General features: G+C 37.4%; 2 protein-coding genes and 1 long non-coding RNA gene across 3 annotated transcripts; 2 read left to right on the forward strand and 1 right to left on the reverse strand.

The window, feature by feature from the left end:
• Positions 1-249: 249 nt before the first annotated feature.
• LOC140153728 (sperm-associated microtubule inner protein 10-like) lies at positions 250-4390 on the reverse strand. Its single transcript, XM_072176559.1, is given in 4 exon segments — positions 250-1865; positions 1868-1991; positions 3181-3274; positions 4236-4390. Coding segments are annotated over 4 exon segments (354 nt in total). The 5' UTR covers positions 4280-4390; the 3' UTR covers positions 250-1773.
• LOC140153727 (small ribosomal subunit protein uS12m-like) lies at positions 4385-14112 on the forward strand. Its single transcript, XM_072176558.1, has 3 exons — positions 4385-4461; positions 11826-11942; positions 12862-14112. The coding sequence occupies exons 2-3, from the start codon at positions 11855-11857 to the stop codon at positions 13284-13286; spliced, it is 513 nt and encodes a 170-aa protein (XP_072032659.1). The 5' UTR covers positions 4385-4461; positions 11826-11854; the 3' UTR covers positions 13287-14112.
• Positions 14113-15971: 1859 nt separating this feature from the next.
• On the forward strand, positions 15972-17092 carry LOC140153730 (uncharacterized). The gene is made up of 2 exons (XR_011859136.1): positions 15972-16540; positions 17007-17092. It is a non-coding gene; the product is annotated as an uncharacterized lncRNA (long non-coding RNA).
• The last annotated feature ends 4669 nt before the right edge of the window (positions 17093-21761 follow it).

The raw sequence follows: 21761 nt of genomic DNA on the forward strand, positions 1-21761 counted from the left end.
TATGCAACTGTTACTTATTATGCTTGATACAATTGTGTACATCCATATCAAAACGATGCACTTGTCGGCTGGTACATATGTCTTATTTTACATAATAGCTAGGAATAAATACCAGACTCATCTCAAGTGGAGGTCACCTCAAAGCATACCAAAGTCACTTGATCTAGGAATACAGAGAACATACTCCTAAACCATGTGACTTGGGGATGATTTGAAGTGACCTCCATTTGAGATGAATCTGGTATTTATTCCTATTATGTGTGAAATGAGACACATGTAGCAGCCGACAAGTGCATCTTTTTGATATGGATGTACACAATTTATTATATCTCCAGGGAGTGATGTTAAGAGTCATCGGTACCTAATCGGGCATCGATAGGACCAAATTGGATGTGGTGCCTAAGCTATTACATAAGGGTATTAAACAATACACAATTCTGCCAGTAACACTAACAATCCTAATGACAAAAGGTTATTAAATTCAAAATGAACATTTCTGTCCCCCTCACCACCTCATCCCCCCAAATTGTAGGATATTGTCACTTTTATAATCTTGTGAGTTCTGTAAGGCCTCGTATCCATAGGCTGTTCTCTTGTGGTGTGTGCCCTTGTTCCGTGTGCACTTTTTCCCATGTGACCTGCCACACAGACAACAAACCGTAGCGGCCACTAAGCAAAACAAAGGTTTGTTGTCTGTGTGGCAGGTCACATGGGAAAAAGTGAACACGGAACAAGGGCACACGCCACAAGGGAACAGCCTATGGATACAAGGCCTAATGGTAATCTTTTGATGAATTGTTACCTCAAAGGGTATTTTACAAACCCTTTGTATGAGCATAGATATTCATGCCAAAAACTTCATGTGGGTTGTCTTACCAAGCCGAGTACCTGCATACTGATAAAACTAGGCTATTGGGCGATTTCACATGAAATTTGTACATCCCTTTATTCCCTTATGGTAGACCTGACCTTAATCTTCCACACAGGGAGTATGAATTTCAAATGGGGTTACCTGAATGGGTGACTCCATTTGAAACTTGTACTCCCTGTGTGGAAGATTAAGGCCATGTTTTCCATAGGGGTGTATGCCCACCTGTTCAATTGATTGCAAGAGATGTTCAGGTTGATTAATATGCACTGATAGCATCATATCTCTCTTGGAAGTGGAATAGATGGGCATATCAAATTAATACATTACACAGAATTCAATTAATCATATTAATCGTAAGAGCGAGGACTACATTAATCAATTGATACACTTTTACAAATCACTTGAAATTGAAAGATACATTCTCTGTGTATTTCTGAAGAAATCATCAAAAAACTGTCTAATTAGTCTCAAATGTGGTATACCACAGTCAAGATTTATTTAACAGTTTTTGATGGTTTCTTTGGAAATATACTCATTTGGAATTATGTTAATGAGAAAAATATGAGCTTTTACCCGATACCAAAATCTGCATTTTGATTTGGTAAAGTGGGCAATGAGGCTGTCAATCAGGTTGCCCACCTTTAAATGAGACTTAATGTACTAGCAAGTGTCTTGTGCTGATTTCGCTTGTTATAAAAAATAGTAATATTATAAAAATAACTTTCACCTTCAAATCAACGACTCATCTCATCTGAAGACTGGCTCCATTAAAGCTGAATACCTTCTATTTATTTCAAAATCAACATATACTGTACGGGCCTGCAAATTACGTACTGGTATCAAAATAATGTCTATGAGAGACGATCTCTTTAGACAACTATACAAAGTTGCAATAGATTTGATTACTGCTCCAAAAGATCATCTTGTCTAAACATTAGACTGCTTTGGTATTTAGACTGTGCAGTATGAAATTCTGGCCGTAAGGCTGTGTAGTGTCCAGTTCTGGACGTTTTGCTTCAACTCGTTGTCTTGGTTCCACATCATTCATACGTTCTCTTTTGTCCAAGTGTAGTGTTTCATTGTGAGGACCTTTAGGGATGATGCCACTCATTTCACAATTCTGAAAATACAAAATGGAATTTATAAATGAATCAATACTTAATATTACTTATGCTTGATTTTGTTGTCACTTCAAAGTGTTTACACTAAATAGGTGAATCCCTCCCTAATTCTAACCTCCATGGTTATAACATGTCTAACGTTAGACCTGGTCTAACTTGTTTTGTGCATACGGTCCAAGAAGAGCAAGGAGGCAGCTTCCTCCTGTTTGACCTCTTGGCCCTTTTTTATCCCATTCCCCCTCATGGGATGCCGTATTTATAAGATACATCTTCCTGTTCAGCCCCTAAAAACACTTAAGGTGTTAATGGGCAGAATAAGAGTAAAATTGCAACATCTTGCACGCTTCGCACGCACTGACCCATCAAATACCAAAATTTATCTTCATTTTGGGCTAAAATAGTCTGAAATTGTAAATGTTTTGTACCAACTACCAGAGCAAAAAACGACCCCCCCCCCAAAAAATTTTAATGCCTTCGCTACCACTGCTGGCCAGTGCCTGAGTGTAACCCAAAGGTTTATGCAGCCAGCCGTGTAGGGAGTGTTTTACACACCTAAATTTGTAAATACACACCCAGTTTTTGCCTGTATGGCCTATACTTTGTACACAAATCTTTAATTTACACACAGGTTTTTGAATTTCACGTACCCAAACCTTCAAATCCTCAAGACCTTGGTGTAACCATAGACAGGCAGCCTAACTGGCAATTGTGTGCACACACCCCCGCCCCCCAACCACCCATCTGCTGGCAATCGCGGATCTTGTGTATTGCTATCAAAACTATAGCTAAAATAATAGTTTCTCGATCATGAGAGAATGAATGTACTGCGTGCACTGCGCAATGTTGCAAGTTTAGTGGAATGACACAATAGCGCGATCGATTGTGCACGCATAGGAAATGCAGAGCGTGTGTGGTAGGCGTTGTACGCCAACGCAATTGGTCATTGTGTGCCTATTGAGCTCTCATGATCGAGTAACTATTATTTTAGCTATAGGATGTCTGATGCCAGGGACCAAAATGGCTGATTTTTTTTGTGCATCATACCGGTGTATTATACTATATCTCTATGAATTTGGCATTAGTGCAGAATCCGCATAATAGGACTAAGGTTTAAATGTGTAAAGTCTTATGGGTGTCTTGCAGTCATGCAAGCACACCAACCCCAGCACAGATCAGAAGGTTAATTACCTTAACTATTAGCTCTCTATTTCTCATGTCATTTTTCCATTCTGGAACATACTTTCTTGGAATAACTGGGTGAAGCTTTGAAAAATGTGGAATGCTGAAATGAAAAAGGAAATTATTGTAAATGTAAATAATCTATAATAAATAAGCGAGTTGGAAAATTGTTCGTGATAAAAACTCAGATACATGTAGTGGCAACTGCAAATTGAATTCTTGCAATGATATTCATTCAGGGTCTTAGCTAGAAATTGAGGGTTGCCCGTCATTTGAATAAAATTGCCTGTCCTAATTTGACCTTTAAAATATTTATACATCTATAGCCCATTGGGGGTTCAAAGAGTTCAAATTATGTGCTGATATGGCCTTGTTCTACAAATTGGGTATATTAAAAAGGGCAATAAGCTTCTCAAAACATACAATTAATAATATAGCATCTGTCAAAGGCATTAATTTTGCCCGTCCCAGGAGCAAACTGGCCGTCTAAAATGACGGCCAGAGCCCCGAAGGGGGGAGTGCATTAGATGCATCAACATCAGCACAAGTGCATTATTTTGTCTAATTTCTCGAGCAATAAGTTATACAAGTTTATTAATCTATTTCATACACGAGAAGAAAAAAACACGTGATTTTTACTTTTTTTATATAACAAATTATCACTAAAAATGTTGGAAAACAGAACCAAATCTAAATGCATCAACCCGCCCGAAAAATGAATCAATCCTACACAGTGAAACACTGCGGCGTAGTACGCGGAGTGCACAATATACACAATCAATGCATGTTTCGTACTTTTCTAACAGCTTTTCTGATTGGCTGCTTTGATATAAGAGTGTATGAATGATGCACACTTGTCTGCTTCACTGCTTGTTGTCTCTCTCAAGTTCTCTCAATCTTGTCTCTAGCATGCCTAGGTCTTAATGATGTTGTTCATGCATGGCATGCAGATGCTATGATGTTGTTTTTACATACCGGTACATGACATACACCTATGATACAGGCTCTGATTCTGAAACACCACCCTACCTCGTCAAAAATACATAAAATTGCTCAAGTTTTACCTTTGATAACTGGTGCCTGATCGACTTCCTACCCGGTCTGCCATTTTCACGTTTATTTTATATCACAGCAGAGAAGATGTAAGCTTTTCTCGTCACGATACACACATGCACAGCTGATTTGCCGATTTGTTTTCTGTTGCCTTGGAAGAGGTCACTGCAGCGAATCACATGTCAAAGGTCGAAAGGTCACATTAAAAATTTGCCGAGGAGCTGTCTTAAAAAATTGGTGAGTTTACATTAAAATTCATTTTCTTGTAAATATTGCTTATCAATGGAGGAAAATCGTCTCCATTCTTGTAAGTAATTTGATGACATACTTGGATCTGAATTGCGTTGGCTGTACGACTTTGTTTGCTAATGTTACCGTACCAAAAACTTTGATACCTAAAATCGGAAGTGCAGAATTCGGAACCCTGTCCTGCATGCTGCATGCCTATATGCACTGCATTCACCTGTATTCACCTGTATTCACCTGTCTTCTCGGGCTCTGATGGAGGCTATAAAAAGCCTATAAAATGCCCACCTTAAACATCTAAATTACACTGCATAGCCTAATAAGTGAGAAGGAGTTAGTAAACTGACTTCTGCTGCCAATCGGGTCCAATTCCATATGTGTACTTGTTGTACCACTTGGAGAGAGCCGCGTCGACACCATTCTTGAATTCGTTGACTGATTTGGCTGTTACTACATCGTCCGGGAGCTTATTCCACGGAGTTACTACTCTTTGGGTGAATGAATTTGACCTTAAGCTGAGTCTTGAATGCCTCTTCTGAATTTTCATACTATTGCCTCTTGTTCTCCTTCTTTAGCCAACACAAATAAAGCCTCTTTCTGAACATCATTGAAGCCATGCATTATTTTGTAGACTTGAATCAAGTCACCTCTTACTCTCCTATATGCCAATGATGGCAACTTCAATGCTTCTAATCTCTCTGCATAGCTGCATTATCATGTGTTGCAATTTGGTCATATGATCATGTTGGTGACCAAAGCAGAGCTATTTTAGTATTAGAAATCTGGCCATAATATAGAGTAACAGTTTCACTTTTAAAGGAAGGACACTAATTTTGGAAATTCCAAAAAAAACCCTGGCTTATCAGACATGGTCTATTAAATTCTGCATAAAACCGGGCAGCCTTACATACATGTATTTGTTATTTTCTATAGATCTGCTGCGCATCCCGGGCGGGGGACACTGCCATTACAAGGTGGACACCATGCTCATGTATGGACTTTCAAAATGGACCCTAAACAAGTAATTATCCTTCGATCTCACGAATACCAAACCAAAGTATATACATGTAGGTATGCTAGGTGAAATCAAATTTGCCATCAAACTGCATCATTTTATATATCAAATTAAAGCCCTTGAGTAAACAAAGCCAACACTGAAAACCTTTTTTTCATAGCACTTTCCGTAGCAAAGTTATATCTTGTCAAAGATTGACTTTCATCAAAAAGATTCAGCTAGCAAAATTCCCCAAAACAGCATTTAGGGGTGTTTCTAGATCTTAATCTCATGGCGATAGCAGCTTTTTTTAATGGAACTGCTATCAAAATCCCTCTAAAATTCCATGTGCGACTTGATTATCACCATAAAAAATCATATATTTGGGTCAAGTGAAGTATAAAAAACATATTTATGTAGGTTTCCTTCACCGACCTATTCTCGAAAAAAATTCAAATTTCTATGTAAATATGCATTGTGTTTGGGCCCGGTCTGGGGAATTTAAGCTGACTAGCAAATGTGTTAACTAAGGTTTGCCTGGGATACCTAAAGTATATGTAGGTATGCCAGGCAAACACATTTGCTAGTCAGCCAAATTCGCCGACAATGTCAATGCATTTTTACATAGAAATTTAAAACAACTGGTCAAGAAAAGAAACCTACATAAATATGTTTTCTATACTTCACTTGACCCAAATATATGATTTTTTATGGTGATAAGTCACTGCACATGGAATTTTAGAGGATTTTGATAGCAGTTCCATTAAAAAAGCTGCTATCATCATGAGATTAAAAAGATCTAGAAACACCCCCGAAATGTCGTTTTGGGGAATTTTGCTAGCTGAATCTTTTTGACATTGTTTGATGAAAGTCAATCTTTGACAAGATGTAACTTTGCTACGGAAAGTGCTATGAAAAAAGGTTTTCAGTTTTGGCTTTGTTTACTCAAGGGCTTTAATTTGATATATATAAATGATGCAGTTTGATGGCAAATTTGAATTCACCTAGCATACCTATATTTTTTGTGAGTGGACGCGGCGAATCAGCCGTAAACTCGGCAAATTGTATTCTGAGTTAAAGTGTAAAATGTATGTGAAGGTCGTATTCATAGGTATATCAATTCGTTTCGACAAGTATCTTATCAAACGCTGTTTAAATCAATCAATACTACTACTGAAGAGGATAAGCTTCTACCTATTTCTATAGAATAGGTCTTGTCTTTGTTTGCTTTGGCTAAATCCTGTTCAAGTGGTAGATAACAAAGTATTGTATTTTGTCTAGGTATGTATAATCAACAATGAACAATGAGAGGATATTTCTGAACCTCGTTGACTTGGGGATGATTTGAAATGACCACCAATTATGACAGACTGTTGGATATTTATTACCAGAAATGTAGAAAAAGAGACACATGTAGAACCGATAAAAAATAAAATTTTGTCGAAGGAACAGAGTTCAACAAATCATAACCCCGCTTTTGGATATCGTTTGAAGTCAAATGATATACCATTTTAAAGCTTATGGTATATATTTTCTAAACACGAAATAAAACAAAATTGACCGGGGCCGACTTTACGGCTGATTCGCCGCGTCCAGTCACATATATTGTCATGTTTTCCACACTCTAAATAAGTATTTTCAAATGAAGTCTGAAATTATACCCTTTTCATGTAAGCCTTCATTAATGTTTTGCATACGATGTTCTTAGCAATTATATAGGCCCTACTGCCCTCATTTGCTATCTCACTGTCATGCATTTTATTTCACTGTAATGGTTAATCAACATTGTACAACCAAGCTGTCGTAAAAGTATACCCTTTTCCCCCCGATTTTGGCAATTTTTGACACCCTTTGCACTGTACGCGCATACATCGCCCCATTCGCCCGTCCGTGAAAAACTACCCTTATTACGTGTTTTTGTACATGAGCATGGTGTCCACCTTGTAATGGCAGTGGCCCCCCGGGCTGCGCATTCAAATTGCATTGTATTGCATCGTAATTTCATTTGTGGCCATGCTAATTATGTTTACACAACATGAACTCACGTGTTTTCAAGCAATTTCGCCGATAATAGGTGATCATTAAGCGATCGGAATGTTGCAAAAGTACAGATCGCATTCAGCTTACTTCATATGAGATGATCTTTGGAAAAATATGGCATAATTTGTCATGGTGCTTGCGAAATGCCATGCAGTAAAATACTAAAACGTTGCGGCAATTCATGATTGACAACTAAAAATCAGCGTGTCGTTCGTATCCTCCGCTGTCAATTTCTTATCCACTCACTAGTCCTCACAAAAGCTTTGTGTTGATTACGTAATGTGTGGAGGCAAATTGCAATAAGTACAATGAAATAATGAGTAGGGCGGGCTCCGGAGCGGGTTTCTTCTTCGTCTTACGTAACAGTATTGTTCTCCAAAAAAACCTGGAAGCTTGTTTGGCGCTCTAGCTAAAATACAGCAAGATAATGTAAGGTAGTAAATTGTAAACCTGTATTTTAGCTAGAGTATCTCGAGCTACCCTTGATGTTCAATTAACTTCAACTTCTCAAGGACAAGAGTCAAGTTAATAATAAACAAGAAGAGTCTTTCCCCGAGTCTTTCAAAAAGACACAGTTCACGTTCACGTATCAGGTGTATAGTAATTTGTTCCAACTTTCCATTTTCATATCAAACCTACTCTGCACTGATCTATTCTTACAATAAATTAGTGATTTGATAAATGATACCTACATCCTGACTCTGGCTTATACGGTATAACTCTCCAGCAAGAAACGACTCATTGAAATACAAACTTTCAAATCAATACACTATCATAGGCCTATTGAAATAGAGGAGGGGGGCAACATGCCCCGGGTGCCACCCTTGGGGGGGCACCAAATTGACCAATTCAGCATCGATTCTGCACCCCTCCAAGCGATGAATGTCAAAATTTTTGTGTGCTTTGCGCGCATTTCAGCACAAAATCAATTGAAAGAACATTTTAAGACCGATATTCAACTTCTAGTAACCAAAATTAAGTAGTGAACGGTATAGGCTTTATTTGTCCAAAATTTCACGCCGGTGAGGATGAGGTGCAGTTTACAACATAGAACATTTACTGCAAAATTAAAACAAAAATAATTTGCAAGCTGCAAGGTACAAACACTAACAATCATGCACTAGCTACACTGGGTTTCAGAGAAGAACGGCAATCCCTCCCATATTCTTGGATTGACGCGAGCGCCCTGTTAATGAGCGACAATATACACGGAGCTTTGTGTTCACATCGAGGGCAACAATCTGTGCTGACCAACGATTTGACGCACAATCGGCCAATCAGATTATTGGTCTGTTGCTATGATTGTCAGACGATTGATTCAGCCAATCAGAACCCCACTTCTGTGTTTACGCTCTGCACGCTCTCAAAATGTAAACAAGTGCCGTTCTTCTCTGACAAAAACTGTAAGTACCTGTACCGTACATATGGATGAAATAGTAAAAAGCAAAGAGTTATGGCTAAAATGCTGTCCATGTCACAGAGCTGTGCACACAATTTACAGTGGAATGACACATGATAAGGCCCTTGAAACTTGATGCCGAGTTTATCGTCCCATTTTTTTTTCCAGCTCATAATGAGGCAACTATTTCATTATTCATTATTTTCAAGATTTCATTATTTGGCTTTTTTACCAGCGCTTATCTATGAGCTTTTTGTCATTCGATTTGTGTATTTCCAGTTTATAATGCAAACTTTATATTTTCATAGGAAAATATAAAACTGTAAGTACGGTAATAGTATACTGTACTGAATGTAAAAAATGATCATGTTGAGGTGATGAGGTCGCATTGCTGACTACACTGTACTAGTACTAACTAGTACAATATTTTGTTCGTCTGTGCACCAAAAGAAAACATTGAATTCACATGCACTGACCTTTCTACAGCTTGCAGAACTGGCTTCTAGCAGTCGCAAGTTAAAGTTGGCAACATGTAGTTAAAAAATTGGTGCCGGTATTCATTTGGGGTTCATTCATATATTTGCATGACTAAATGGTTGTTTAATGGCTGAGGGGCCGCTACCCTGTTCATTCATACATGTACCAGAAAATTGTGTGGTTCTAAAAGAAGCAACATTATTAAAAAACATGATTTACACACCCAAACCTTCAAATCCTAAAGACCTAAAAAACAGCAGTGCTGAGTTGGTCTTGGCTTGCAGCATAGCATCCAACTAGTTACAATTTGATGCTAGGCCAAGGCCACGCTCATTTGGTACATGGTTAATCCATTCTGAACATAATTAGGACATATAAGTGCACTGTGACATTATCATGGGTCCTTCAAAATCAAAGATAATTTGATTGAACAGTACGAAGTGCTGATTTTGACCCTCTCTGAAATCCCAACGAAATTCCGAAATCTATCTTTTTTGGCATTAGGTATTTCAGACACAGCCAGTGAGTGACCACATTCAAAAAGAGGATTCAATTAAGAAGAAAATGCCCCTCAAAGAGAGCACTTTGTCATTTGGACCACTTAAATTCCCAATTTTGGTCGAGGTCGTCAAACTTTGATTGCCCGCCATTCGCAAACGAAATGGAATTTGATTTTTTTTCTTGTGACCTCACCTAGGGATCCATGAAAGGTACCCCTGAGCCAAAGGAGAGCAAAATCCAAGAGGGTGGGTGTACACTCAATCTGTTTTGACATGGACTGACCCCATATATTTTCATGACTAAATGGTTGTTTAATGGCTGAAGGGCCGCTACCCCGTTCATTCATACATGTACCAGAAAATTGTGTGGTTCTAAAAGAAGCAACATTATTAAAAAACATGATTTACACACCCAAACCTTCAAATCCTAAAGACCTAAAAAACAGCATTGCTGAGTTGGTCTTGGCTTGCGGCATAGCATCCAACTAGTTATGATTTGATGCTAGGCCAAGGCCACACTACATTTGGTACATGTAACCAGGGTTAGAATTCGTTTAAAAATTTTGCATAGCAGTTTTTGGTTAATTCATCATAATCAGGATACTTACTAAAGCATTATAAAAGGGCTACACAAATGCAGAATTGGGTAGCAGTTACTTCAAAATAACTGCTATGCAATACAGCCAAATTCGAACCCTGCATGTAACTTATCAATGAGTAGGAGAGGGCTGATATTCTCTGAAAGCAATTTGCAGACAATTTTTTGTGTGCTTGATTGTAAATGTATTTTATATGTATTTATCATTTCTAGTATTATACAATGCATGCTTCCAAACTTTACTAAAATTGGACCAGAGAACCATTTATACTAGAAATATCAAGAAGGAACACAGCTTTCAATATCTGTATGCGATCCAACTGCAATCATTTATCAAGTATTTCAAACTACAACATGATCATACGACCGTATAATAGTACTCCCTGTGGAAAACGCAATATTGCGAGTTGCACAAAATCACACTACCCGCGGAGTTGTGCGTGTGACGATAGCGGCTCTCTTGGATATGCTGGTCATGGAAAACAATAAACATACTAAAATTACATTTCAAATGATTAAGGGTACTACACCCCTGCCCAATTTGCGTGCCTATTTTTGCATTTTTCTCAAAAAATATAGAGCATTGGTGAAAAGTAAGATATGTATATTATAGGGGCAAGGACTACAACTGCTACAATGGAAATTTTATTTCAGCACAGACAACAGTTGTGGAGCTACAGTCAAAAATGAGGGAAACCAATATTTGATCAATAAATCAATAACTACTTGCCTTGAGTTGCTGAATTTTCAGTGCAGTAGTTGTAGTCCTTGCCCCTATAATATACATATCTTACTTGTCACCATTGCGCTATAATTTTTGAGAAAAACGCAAAAATAAGCAAAAAATTGGCTAGGGGTGTAGTACCCCCTTAAACAGGGGTTTGAAATTCACCTTCCCTCCACAGTGCACATCAAAGATGGCAGCTCTGAGACAGTGTGATTTGCTAAAAAGTGACTTGCCTGTAGTTTTTGTTTTATAGACCAAGTTAGTAGGGGTAGCGCTAGAACAAAGCGCTCCGGAGTACGCAGGGACCCCCAAACTTGCAGAAAATTTGTAAGTAGGGGGTCCGAAGTAGAGTTTGGTGAGTCAGAGCTGCACAAATGCAGCATGGATAGTATGTCTTCGGTATCGCTAGATTGAAAAGCTGGGGGTCTGCAGGAACCCCTGAACTCCCAGAAAATTTAAATATAGGGGGTGCGAACTGTATTTTGGTGAGTCCGGGACCCCAAAATCTACCCCTGCTGAAGTTAGGCAAAATTGTCATCACAGGTGAGGTGAACTCATCAAAAAGTGGTTCTTTTTAAGGGCTTTAAATGTGGTTCTCCAATTTTCTTCATTTTTTATAGAGCGCTGAAATTTCACATTAGCCATCAACATGTTAAGGTCACTTTGCACAAGGATAAGACCACTACAAGTTGCAGCTACTTCATCACAATGTCAGTTACTCAGTGGGAATAGTAAAGGTGATTAGTTTCTTAATTTTCTTGGTGTGTTTATTTTTAATATGCAAACAATATTTCTTTTCATAACCCAGGTAGTACTTACTATACTATTTGTGACATTGTAATAATAGAAAAGAAGCATGTTTTGAGTACTTGTTTTTGCTAAATTATTGTTCATAATAGCAATATTTAAAATATTGTATGTTTATAATAAATCACATAGTGATTTAAGAATCAAGGAAGTCCAGTGGCAGTGCTCACCATTTCTCAAAATCTTGTTTCCGTAGGCCCCCTTCCCCTCCTGTATCACTTTTCGCTAAATTCAACAGAAGAAATCAGAAATTTCAAATTCCTCTATAACCTTCAGAGAAAAAAACAAAACATTGATGATGCCCTCCCTCCCTTCCTCCCCATGTCTCCCTCCCTCGCTCTCTTCCTCCCTCCTTCCCTCACTCCCTTCCCTCCCCTCCCCCTCCCCTCTCTCCCTCCCTCCTCTCTTCCTCCCTCCTCCTTCACTCCCTCCCTCCTCCCCCTCTCTCCCCCCCTCCCTCCCCCCTCTCTCTCCCTCCCCCCCCTCTCTCTCTCCTCCCTCCTTCCCTCCCCTCCCTCCCTCCACATCTTTGATACCAAAACCGAAAGTGTAGCAAATATGCTTTTAAAGAGCATGGAAGTAAAGAGATGTATACTTTCCTTCCCTCCCTCTCCTCCTTCCCTCCCTCCCTCTCTCCCTCCTCTCTCCCTCCCTTCCTCCTTCCCTCCCTCCACATCTTTGATACCAAAACCGAAAGTGTAGCAAATATGCTTTTAAAGAGCATGGAAGTAAAGAGATGTATACTTTTAAACCTCCTTTTATAAGGCATCCTCTATCTTGTCATTGTGGTTTTTCCCTTTCTTATTTTAAGACAATTTATGAAATTTATTTTTTGGATTAATACTACAGGATTCTTACCATTGCTAAACATATTTACAAAATCGTGGAACACATGGCTACAACCAACCTGTTCACAATCAATCGTACCTACACGTTGTAGTTCAATCGATCAACTTCACAGAAATGGACCGCATAAGAAGAAAGTACGAGACACAAAGAAACACATGCAAGGAAAGCCTCAAATCAAAGGCATAGTACTCAAGGTGGTCACCAGGAAACCTAAGAAACCCAATTCAGCCAACAGGCGATGTGTCCGGCTACGTCTGACCGATGGTAGGGAAGTGACCGCTTTTGTGCCCGGAGAGGGACATAACTTACAGGAACATAATGTGGTGCTTGTTGAAGGAGGAAGAACACAGGACTTAATTGGTGTCAAGCATACTGTTATCAGAGGGAAATATGATTGCGCCCATGTAGTTAAGAAGAAGAGATGACATTTTGACTGGAACAAAAAGAACGGGTTTGCAATGATTTTTGTGCACTGATTTGGGCCCACCACAAGTAAATGAGACACTTAGAGGAAATATCAAAATTGACATTTTACTTTTGCTACATTGATTTATGGACATTTTGATACCAAAGTACCGGTACCATTTTATATTTCTTTCAAAAGATATGAAAGATTGAAAGTCATTCTTTCTGCCAAATTTCAATTATTTCATTTATATAAACACATTTTCAAGTTTTGGGCTTTTAAACTTCTGAATTTAATGAAATTTGAAACAATAAAAATCACGCACAATACGCATATAAATTTGTATGCTTTTGCATTTATAGATTGGTATCAAAGATCATTTAAAATGCACTATTGAAATATAATTGTTGCCTATTTTTGACTTGTTTCCACTTTCTGCTCATTTATCAAGTCATTTTACTTTTTCAGAGTGCCTCATTTGATGATGGTGGGTGACTGTGGATCGCATATTTCATAAGATAATTAATCAAAATTGCTACTTACTGCACATGTACTTGGTAGTAACTTTCATAACATTTTGGGGAGGAGCATGATTTCACTCATTCATTAAATGTAAGGAGTATATTACAATAATTGTATTTTATGCTTGATTTAAACTTCTGATTGCTTTCACAAAAAGGACAAAGAACCTGCTGTCTGTTAAGAGCTCTTAAGAGACATGTAATCATTGGTCTTTCTGGAGGAGTGTACTTTCCAGTACCGGTAATATTTTGGTTTTCTTTCAACCCAGAAAGGGAATTGAACAAAAATCCACTTTTTAGGTGCTGTTACCATGGTTACATATGGTCATTTTCACGGTAAAGGGTGTAACTTTGGATTTTTAACATTTTAATCCGTAGTGTTCTAATAAACCCACAGAATTCCATAATTTTTGGCCACATAAGTCATCTAGTTAGCAGCTACCTTGGGTAGCATAATCAGCTTTGGGAGTTACTGCGTTCAGTTTTAGCAGGCTTAAATGTACTTAATATTGTCATTTGGAAAAACTATAAAAACAGTAACATTTTTGTAAAACCCTGTGTTTTCTTCAGTTAGTTCATGGATAATTTTTCTTATCCTGAAAGTACAGTCATATGTTCAGTAAACACTGCCACATTAGATTTAATTGTGAACGGCCCTGTATTTTTGAGAACCGGACTTGATATTTGTCGTTTCGAGGCTTCATTTTCCGTTAACAATTGTTAACAAACTTTGTGGGTGTAGCTTTGGTTCATAATTCTTGGTTATTTCTTCACTTCTTCTTGATTTATAACAGTTGTTATCTTAACTTGAAATGGGTAACAAAAATTAGCCGATTTGCAAGCTTTTAAAATTTTTATAAAATCTTGACTTCAAATAGCCGTTTTTCCGTTAACTTTTTGAAGCCTCCGAAACAAACTGTTCAGCAAGCTTGTGCAAATATAAATAAAAGAGCTCATCCAATCTATTTATCAAAATGTAGCAAAGTAGATCCTCAAGTCACATGTTTTTAAATCGTGGAGATATATATCACCGTTTGAAAATGGGACCCAATACAAACTTTCCGTTAACAATTGAAGCCTCCGAAACAAATGAAGCCTCCAAAACAACAGTAAACTTAATTATCATCTATGCATATCTAAATTGGTGTGTTTCATACTGATATCTGCATTGTAATTATTACTTGATATGTGCAGAATGTCATAAATTTAAAAATAAATTGACATTATGGTTAATGTTTGAAAAATATACTGATACCTTAAAAAGCCTGTTTCGGAGGCTTCACATGCAAAAAACACCATACTTAACAAATGGGTGAAAAAATTAATGTGTGATAAATCTACAATATCTGCCGCATAGAATCATTGATTCAATACACACAAGAAAATAACAGCTTAGATGATCCCAACACTGTTGTTTTCAAAAAAACTACTTCTGCAATGTTTAATAATTGTTAACATGAAGCCTCCGAAACAAAAAAAATGACTTGCTGTGATAATTTAATTTTTGTCACAACTGAAATCAATACTTAGAAGCAAAGCATGAAAATTGGTAATTGTGATATTTTTTACCTATTTTTTTATGTCAACTTGTAGTAGTTAGCTAAATATTTTACTTTTATGATCACATGTGTTGTTAACTGAAGCCTCCGAAACACAAATCACTTGAATTGCCAATTCTAAAAAATAACTCCAATTTCTGTGAAACTTGGCTGGGAGGTTCCTTTCATCAAGTAGTATTTGTACATGAAGTTAGACATTCAAATTATTTTAGGAACCCAATTAAAACTTAAAAAATATGTTTAAGGTTTGGAAATTTCCATTGTAAATGACACTTGATGTTAAAAATTTTCAAAACTGCAATTACAAACATAGCAAAACATGGTATAAAATTTAACTTATATCTGTTGACTTACTTTGGAATGGAATTTCACATGTATTCCAGCTTTCATGTCAAAATTTTCTGAGGTTATGTAAAATACATTTTTCTTAGATTTTAACCAAAATGTTATGCAAATGTCAATTTTTTATTAGAAATCAAAAGGTTTAAGCCTTGAAACATTATTTTACTTGAATTTAAGTTGCTTCTATGCATGATTTCAGTAAACAGAAACATATTTAAGTGGTTTGAAATTTTGACCCTAAAAATCAAAAGTTACACCCTTTACCGTGAAAATGACCATATGAAACAATCCCCTCTGTTGGTGTCATCACAACAAACAGCTCAATTTCCAAAATAATGTAATGATTAATTAATGATTAGCCAAACTGCTCTGACCTTTACAAATGGGTGTAACAAACCAGGAGAGAGTGGTGTTCTCAAATGCATGAATGTATGTGTGACCAATTTTACACACATTTTGAGCCCTAAGCAAGTTCCCCATCTCCACCTGCATGCAAAACATTAAAGCAAAGATAGAGACTGAGGGAAAATGTTGAAGGGGCCAGTCTAGAGGACTTCACACAGGAGTTGGTGAAACAGCCAGATGATTGAGTGAGTAGCAAAAAGTAGTATTTATGAGCGCTTTCAGACATTGTTAATTGGCAGATACAATAAAATGCAATTTCCTAAGAAATTGTCTTTTGCTGCGCCTTTGATGCAACTTGAAGTTGGGTGACCCTATTTACAGTATCATCTCCCACTTTATTATCAAAATTGGGATTTTGTCATAACCCCAATGAAATTTAATAGATTATATTGATATGAACAAATAATTGACTGCAGCCTCAGCTCCTGGCCTAATCCCACATGATGGTTTATACCGGGTGGTTTACCTAGAGTCCGCAGTTTTCCGTTTTACGGAAAACGGAAAAAAAATCACGGAATCGGGGGTACAACACGGAAAATGACATTTTTGTATGACGTGACAAAAATTGTTAAAAGACAAGAGAAATAAATGTTAAAAACAATCTTGAGTTGTGTGTGTCAATTTTTATGATAAAAAATACTGTTTAATAATACCGAAATAAAGGTATATTACCAAGGCATGAACCTCCTATCCATCCAAACATCGCAACAGTCGGCCTATTATCGTAAGAATTTTCCAATCAGAGCATATTGATCGCGATACTGAACACTTTATTGTGACATTAATATCATTCATTATAATCATTATTTATACATTTTAAGGTTTATTCATAAAACATGGATTTATAAATTTTACAACACAGATTACAACACGGAAAATGGACTTGAGAAAACGGCAAACTTCGGACTCTAGGTTTACCACTCCAAACAGTGTAAATGTACCTGTAGTTACTAAAATATGGACAATGTGATAAACGTTTTTCCTCAAGTTTAAATTCATCAAGTTGTTTGGTGTGTCATTATTGCAAATAATTTGGCATTTGAATCTTGTTCAAATAAATTACAGACCCAAGTCGGATGTTTACTGTTTGTTTTAATGAAGGGCTGACTTTTCATGTGGTTTACTTTTAAATTGTCAAAATGATTACATGTATGAATATCTTTATGTTCAAAAATTTACAATAGCCGACATTTTGTCAAAATTCCTTGTATTCATATCTGTAATAGTTACCATCATATTGATCCCAAAGACTTGTACAAAGACTAATTTTAGTCTAGATGGATTCTGAATGCAATGACACTTTTTAAAAAAAAAAAACATGCAATTTTTTTTTTTTTTTTTTTTGCCCTCTGCTCGACTCCCTATTCCAGAAACATACAGTGCACTAATAATATTTTGAGATTAAAACCATATTATCCTGTTTTGCCAAGAGAAATATAGCTAAATCCTAGTTAATTCCAACTGAAAAAAAAGTCAAATTTTAATATTTGGCCAATTTTTAGAAATAGGGGCCAAAACATGAATTTTAGGGGTTTGTTTTTCGTTTGTTTTTTGTTTGTTTTTTAGTAAACTGTTACAATCAAGCACAAAGACTTACACTAAGACTAAAGGTTTATACGCATTCTAATTTTTGGGAAACACATTTGCTATATCATTTATAAGCAATCATCAAAACGAACATAAATACTACATGTATGAGCAAACTTTTGGCAGAACAGGATGATATTTTTTATTCCAAAAAAATTGGGGCTGTATTTTTCTGGAAAAGGGGGTAGTTTTAAAAGTGATTGAATATGGAATTTGAGCCAATATCTTAGTTCGGTTGAACTAAAATGGTTCAGATTGAATGAGCAATTGTTTCTGGCAAACAGAATTTGTTTTATAATTCAGTATAGTTGCTGCGGTAGTATTTTTCTGACACATGCATAATGGAAATTGTCATGACTGAGTGGGTTTTCAAAATACATGTGTACAAGTTGTTTGTTCATATATGCCCCGACCTTTACCTTTGTTTAATAATTCATGATTATTATTGTGTATAACCTTGCACTTAAATCTAAGGGCCTGAAATGATGATGATTGAAGCCTCATCTCAATGCCATAGTCCAATAACCTCAATTACATAATCATAGTGCAAAATTTGACCTCAAGCAGAGTATGGGTTGCAGAGTACCCAAATCTTCAAAGGTCATTCAATGAATGTACAAATGTATTGGGGTTTAAGAACTGTACCCCTGATAGATGAGCATGTTGTGGATCCTAGTGAGTGATTCCCTGATTTATTAACTAGAGCGGTTACAGCACCATAGCTGAACCATGGAGCTTTGGTAGTGTGGTATACCACTGTCCTGAGACGAGCTATATTTGTCTCAGCTGAGACGAATATACCTAAAGGTCTCGGCCACTGTCACACGTTTCAGATTTGTAATCTTTCATGTGATGTGACGCCATCGGGGGCACACTTTTGTTTTGTTTGCGAGACATTCAATGTAGAAACAAAGGCCTATGGTAGAAAAGATACAAAATACAAAATCTTTTAAAGCATGAAGGCCTATGTTTAAATGAACATTGACACGGGTCTTATGAGGAGTGTCACCCCCGGTGGGGAAAATATTTTCATTATAATTATGTCAGACGGATTTATCCGCCTGATATACTGTGAAGCTCCAAAATCTTCTTCTTTCTTTCTTTCTTTAGTAGAACCAAAAATTGCTACTAGTGCCAGACGCTTACACCAATTTTGACCATTATTATGTTTTGATGAATCCAAGTGCGTGAAAATATTGGATCCAACACATAATAATGATAAAATTGGATGCTTTACGCCCAATATTTATTGGTCTCGCTATGAGTTTTTAAAATATTGGACTCGACTACGCCTCGCCCAATATTTTAAAACTCATAGCTTGACCAATAAATATGGGCTCAATCGATCCAATTTTATATCAAACTTGGCCACAAGAACCACTGACCCAAGCTTAATATAACTTCTACACGAATAGGGGTCAAAGGTCACGTAAGGGTTATTAGGGGTCATTTTGTGAAAATCTTAAAAATGCTACTGCTCCTTTAAATGACATGCTATGACCACCAAACATGGTCAGCAAGAACCACTGGCCCAAGCTTCAAACAAGTTGTACCACAGATGCATTTATGAAAATCAATACATACACACTAAGGTTATATGGTAAATGCTATATAGCAATATGGTACAATAATGGTGAATACTAGTACTTGGGTGGGGGGGGGGCAAAATTTTGAAATATGTAGGGGAAACGATCCCCGGCACTTGGGGAGTATGAAACTGCAAAGGTCATCTGAGGTCAGGTCAAATTTAAAGTTGCTCCGATTGGGCTGTAACTCGGGGAAACTGATCTCTGACACTTGGGGAGTATGAAACCGCAAAGGTCATGTGAGGTCAAAGGTCAGGTCAAATTTAAAGTTGCTCCGATCGGGCTGTAACTTGGGGAAAATGATCCCTGACACTTGGGGAGTATGAAACCGTAAAGGTCATCCAAGGTTACAGGTTAGGAAAGGTCAAATGAGGTCAAATGTTAAAATAGGCCCGATTGGGATTAAATGTGATGCAAATTACCCTTGATTTGAGAGAGCATGAGTAGTCAACTCAAGTTGACCCGAGATCAAAGGTCAAATGAGGTCAATCAGAAGTCACCGCCTGACATTCGTGGCTCGTGAGCCACAGTAGCTCTAGTTTATATTCTGTACTTTTTTCTTTCATTTGACACCACTCGGGGATCAAACCTCCTTGGCATTTCGAGATACGGGACTCCAAATATGAACATCATTAACCCGGGTCTTAAGAGGAGTGCACCACCGCTGAGGAAACTATTGCTATTATATTCTTCACTTTTCCCCTCTTATGCTGATCAATGCTGGTGTACCTCAGGGCTCCATACTGGTCCCGTATTGTTCATCATATTTTTAATAGCGATAATATCTTTGCCAAACGACTCGATACGCTGATGATGCCAAATACAACCCTGTCATTCATCAAAGCTAAACACAGCCAGCGCTGCTGCATCATTCAATCGGGATCAAAAAAGATTGAGACATGCATGGGCAACAACATGGAATGTCCTGTTCAGAGCTGCCAAGTGCAAGTCCATCCACCACAAGCCTGATCTCAACTTCTTCGGTACAAAAAGGCTGGAGGAAGAGGATGTGTATAAAACGTAGACCTTGGCCTTTTCTATCATAATAGCCACAGACCCAAATTATGCTGCTCCAAATAAATCCTCTATTTCATTTATCCCTGTAAAATCAGATAAACACCCTAATTTGGGACAAATCTAAATTAACTTATTAAAGTGATAATGTACGATATGAATTTGGTTAATTTTTTCAAACCTGATTTTTTGGCATATTTGTAATGTTTACACATGTCACAACTTGCACCTAAATGGAATCAGCCAAATTTGTTGCCGTTTGTAGGTAAACAGAGCAAAGTTCTACATAAAGTCATAATATAAGAATTATTACTTTATGTCCTCCTATAGAACTGCGTGTTAAACGGCAAAAATAACAAGCAGTGTTTCTTTCACTTTACCTCGTTATTTCAGCTCAAAATGGACAGAAACCATTCCCGATAATTATTACTAGTATTATTTCAGCATTTTGAGTATATAAATGACAAATTTAAAATTTCAAGGAAATCGTACATTAAGCCTTTAAGTATAAAATGAAAATTTCTTTGTGCTTGCATTTCATGCGCAATTGTCCCACCGGGAATGTTAAACATTTTCCTCCCTCAATGACATGTGACCCAGATACCACACAGTGCTGGAAACAACGCTATTAAGTATAATGTTTGTTATATGATAATGAGGGGAGGGGTCAAAAAAGTTTTGTCTGTCAAAAGAGGGGGGTCAAAAAAGTTTAGAGGTCCATCGAGGGGGGGTCAAAAAGTTTTCATTGCATAATGAGGGGGGTTCTAAAAGTTTAACATACAGACAGAGGGGGGGGGGTCAAAAAAGTTTTGACATACCGAAATCAAAATTTTCCAGCCCCCCCTACCAAAGTATTTATGAACGTTCCCTAAGGAGTAGCATTGACTCTTCAGAAGGAGACGCATTGGTCTTCTGCGTGGTCCTACTCCCTACGCGCTCTCGGTCATTTCGTAGCCTACCAGTGGAAACAGGGTGTGTCACATCTCTACCAACCTTTGTTTTGTGGTATTTTCCAAAATTCGGCATGAAATGTGCGGTAGGATGCGACCATAATTACGTAACAATTCTTAATCAAGATACTGAATTATTTTTAATCAGACGAAGTGATTACGCACAATTGCGTCATCAACGTCTGATTCACGACATGAGACAGGCAAACAAAGATATATCGCAAAATGTCACTTAGGAATCGCGGGTCTATTATATGACTCACTCATGTCACTTAATTTATTTCATGCGCTCCAAAACCGCCAATCTCATTATCGGTTTAGAGCACAAACATAACGGTGTTCCGTTATAATCAACGCTAAGAATATGTGCCCTTGTCCCGCTGTGTACTCTGTGAAAGCTATTTCAGCCGTGTCCTCAGATCACCTCTGACACTGGCCCACTTTGCATTACACAACCACTAAGGTATGACCAATCAAAAACAACGTTTTTTAACAAATATACATAAAACAGGAGGCTTGGCTATATATCG

Source organism: Amphiura filiformis, chromosome 5 (assembly GCF_039555335.1).
Source record: "Amphiura filiformis chromosome 5, Afil_fr2py, whole genome shotgun sequence".
Taxonomy (NCBI): domain Eukaryota; kingdom Metazoa; phylum Echinodermata; class Ophiuroidea; order Amphilepidida; family Amphiuridae; genus Amphiura; species Amphiura filiformis.